Here is a 2398-nt window from a genome sequence, read left to right on the forward strand (position 1 = left end):
AATATTATTGTACGGATGTGAAATATAAAATATAAAATACAATTATCTTACGAATACTGTTTTTCAAATAAAAGTTTTTCATATACATGCCTTGTACATTTACTATTTATCGCATCTTTTACATACTTATCTTCCAGATTGTTAGTGGTGATATTCAAGGAGTCAGTCAGGCATCAGTGTCGCGTATTGTTACAAGAGTGTCAAAAATTATAGCTTCACATTTAGGGCAGTACATCACGTTCTCCACACAAGAGCGCCGAAGACAATATATGAATCAATTTTACGAGATAGCCAATTTTCCTTCTGTAATAGGATGTATTGACTGTACACACATACGCATTGCTAATCCTGGAAAACATAATGGAGAAATATTTCGGAACCGAAAAGGATGGTTCTCTGTCAATGTACAGGTATATTTTTCAATTTATGTATTTATAATAGTTTGCATAAGAATACGAAAATAATAGGCTTGTCTTTTTTAACTTCTTGCACTGTTTATTTTGTCTCTTTTTTTTCCAACGTGGAAAGAAAAAGACAAAAAGATGAATTGTATGTGTATAATAAGTCTGGAAAAAGAAACAGACTTAATGAACCACTTGGGACTTATTTGCCGTTATAGGTTGTGTCTGGACCAAATCGAGAAATCCTAGATATAGTTGTGAGACATCCTGGTTCTGCACACGATGCCTTGATATTTGATCGAAGTGGTGTGCGATGTCGTTTTGAATTAGGACATCTCGATGGTATTTTATTAGGAGACAGCGGATATGCGTGCCGCAGATATTTACTCACTCCTGTATTAAGGCCTCAAAGTGATGCAGAACTCAGATACAACACTGCACATAAGCAGACCAGAGTAACTATTGAACAACTGTTCGGAATGTGGAAGCGCCGCTTTCCATGTTTATATTACAGTTTAAGAACTAAACTAAGCACATCCGTTGCAATTATATGTGCGATTGCTGTTTTACATAATATATGTATTCAACATAAACTTGATGAAATTCCAGAACAGGACGTATACGACGATGTATTTGAGGCTATTTACAATCATGAAGAAGGTGGTATTGGACTTGCTCATAGAACTGCCTTTATAACAAGACATTTTTCATAGAAAATATTGCTAAGAAATAAATCTTTTCGTAAATATATTGAGGAACTTAATTTTATTAATATCAATCATTTTATAAAAGTAAACAATTTTGTTATTGTTCCAAAACATGCAAATAAAATTAATAAATTTTTTGAACATATTTAAGTGATAAAGGAACTCATACCATATACTCAATCTACTTATTAGACTTAATAATATAATTTAAATCATTTAGTACACATAACTCTTTGGTAACATATGAAAGCTTAATTAAATATCACAAGATTACTCTGTAATCACAGTTCCCTCAGATTGCAGTTGGACTGTCTCTTCTGTTAAGGAAAGTTTCAGCAATGTAATTTTCAATTCAGCATCTACAACCTTCAATTTTATAGCATGCAGTTCCCGTTGCTGTTCAATAGCTTCACGAAGTTTTATCAACCGTAACTCTTTTTCGTCACGTATATTTTTAAGTTCATTGCCTACATCAGGCTGAAAAGCTACTTTAGAATTGTTGACGTTTCTGCTTATATTTACTATATCATTTGAATTACATTTTATTATCTTCGTGTTGATGAGTTTTGAAGTATCAAATTGTTTAGGCACATCAGGCACGGCATCATCCTCATCATCACTTATAATTATTTGCCTTTTCCCTGAATCACTTTTTATATTATCTAAAAACAAAAGACAAGAAAATTACTCAAAATATTGGTTCAAGTAAAGAAAAATATCTATTAAATCTTTATAATGAACATACATACATTCTTTTTCGAATTCAGCAGTACTGTCATATGGACACCATACTTCAAGATCCAAGTTTGGAGTTGCGGCATCCATAGCATCCATGACTGGATCATTAGGTATCGTTACTGGACAACCTCCACCCGTCATAAGACGCTGAGCCTTTATTGTGGTGTTTAGCTTCTTTTTCCTGAAATAATGAATTAATATAATTATGATAACAACATGAAATATAAGTATAACTGTAATTACGAATATATGCACATTGATATTTTACAAAAACATATACTACATACTCATTATTATTAATGTTAATAATAAAATAAGATAGATATTAATACATGAGATAAGTACTTCTGCTTCATGTTATCCCAGCATTTTTTAAGCTGTTTGCTAGTACGGGGTATACAGCCTTCACTGCAGTATTTTTTAACAATTCTTTCCCAACCTTCAGTTTTAGCTTTCAAATCTGTTGCTCCTGTTCTTTTATTTTCTATTACATCTTTTTCTTCAGATACTAGTTGAGCAAGGAGCATCCGCTCCTTTTCGGTATAATGAATA

General features: G+C 32.1%; 2 protein-coding genes across 2 annotated transcripts; one reads left to right on the top strand and one right to left on the bottom strand.

The window, feature by feature from the left end:
* The first annotated feature begins 64 nt into the window (after positions 1–64).
* On the top strand, positions 65–1114 carry LOC108728005 (putative nuclease HARBI1). Its single transcript, XM_018456377.1, has 2 exons — positions 65–410; positions 620–1114. The coding sequence occupies exons 1-2, from the start codon at positions 87–89 to the stop codon at positions 1112–1114; spliced, it is 819 nt and encodes a 272-aa protein (XP_018311879.1). The 5' UTR covers positions 65–86.
* A 231-nt stretch (positions 1115–1345) lies between these two features.
* Positions 1346–2376, bottom strand: LOC108720221 (myb/SANT-like DNA-binding domain-containing protein 3). The gene is made up of 3 exons (XM_018456492.1): positions 2192–2376; positions 1858–2027; positions 1346–1770 (listed from the first exon to the last, which is right to left on the bottom strand). The coding sequence occupies exons 1-3, from the start codon at positions 2371–2373 to the stop codon at positions 1379–1381; spliced, it is 744 nt and encodes a 247-aa protein (XP_018311994.1). The 5' UTR covers positions 2374–2376; the 3' UTR covers positions 1346–1378.
* Between the last annotated feature and the right edge of the window lie 22 nt (positions 2377–2398).

This window comes from Mycetomoellerius zeteki, unplaced genomic scaffold, assembly GCF_001594055.1.
Source record: "Mycetomoellerius zeteki isolate Tzet28-1 unplaced genomic scaffold, Tzet1.0 C4460075, whole genome shotgun sequence".
NCBI classification, from domain to species: Eukaryota; Metazoa; Arthropoda; class Insecta; order Hymenoptera; family Formicidae; genus Mycetomoellerius; species Mycetomoellerius zeteki.

Bases quoted from the DNA above. Each gene is read 5' to 3' on its own strand.
- LOC108728005 (XM_018456377.1), top strand. From the start codon at position 87: ATGCCTTGTACATTTACTATTTATCGCATCTTTTACATACTTATCTTC. The intron at 411-619 runs GTATATTTTTCA...TTGCCGTTATAG, and splicing joins GGTTCTCTGTCAATGTACAG to GTTGTGTCTGGACCAAATCG.
- LOC108720221 (XM_018456492.1), bottom strand. From the start codon at position 2,373: ATGCTCCTTGCTCAACTAGTATCTGAAGAAAAAGATGTAATAGAAAAT. The intron at 2,028-2,191 runs GTACTTATCTCA...TCATTATTTCAG, and splicing joins TGGGATAACATGAAGCAGAA to GAAAAAGAAGCTAAACACCA. The intron at 1,771-1,857 runs GTATGTATGTTC...TTTTGTTTTTAG, and splicing joins TGCTGAATTCGAAAAAGAAT to ATAATATAAAAAGTGATTCA.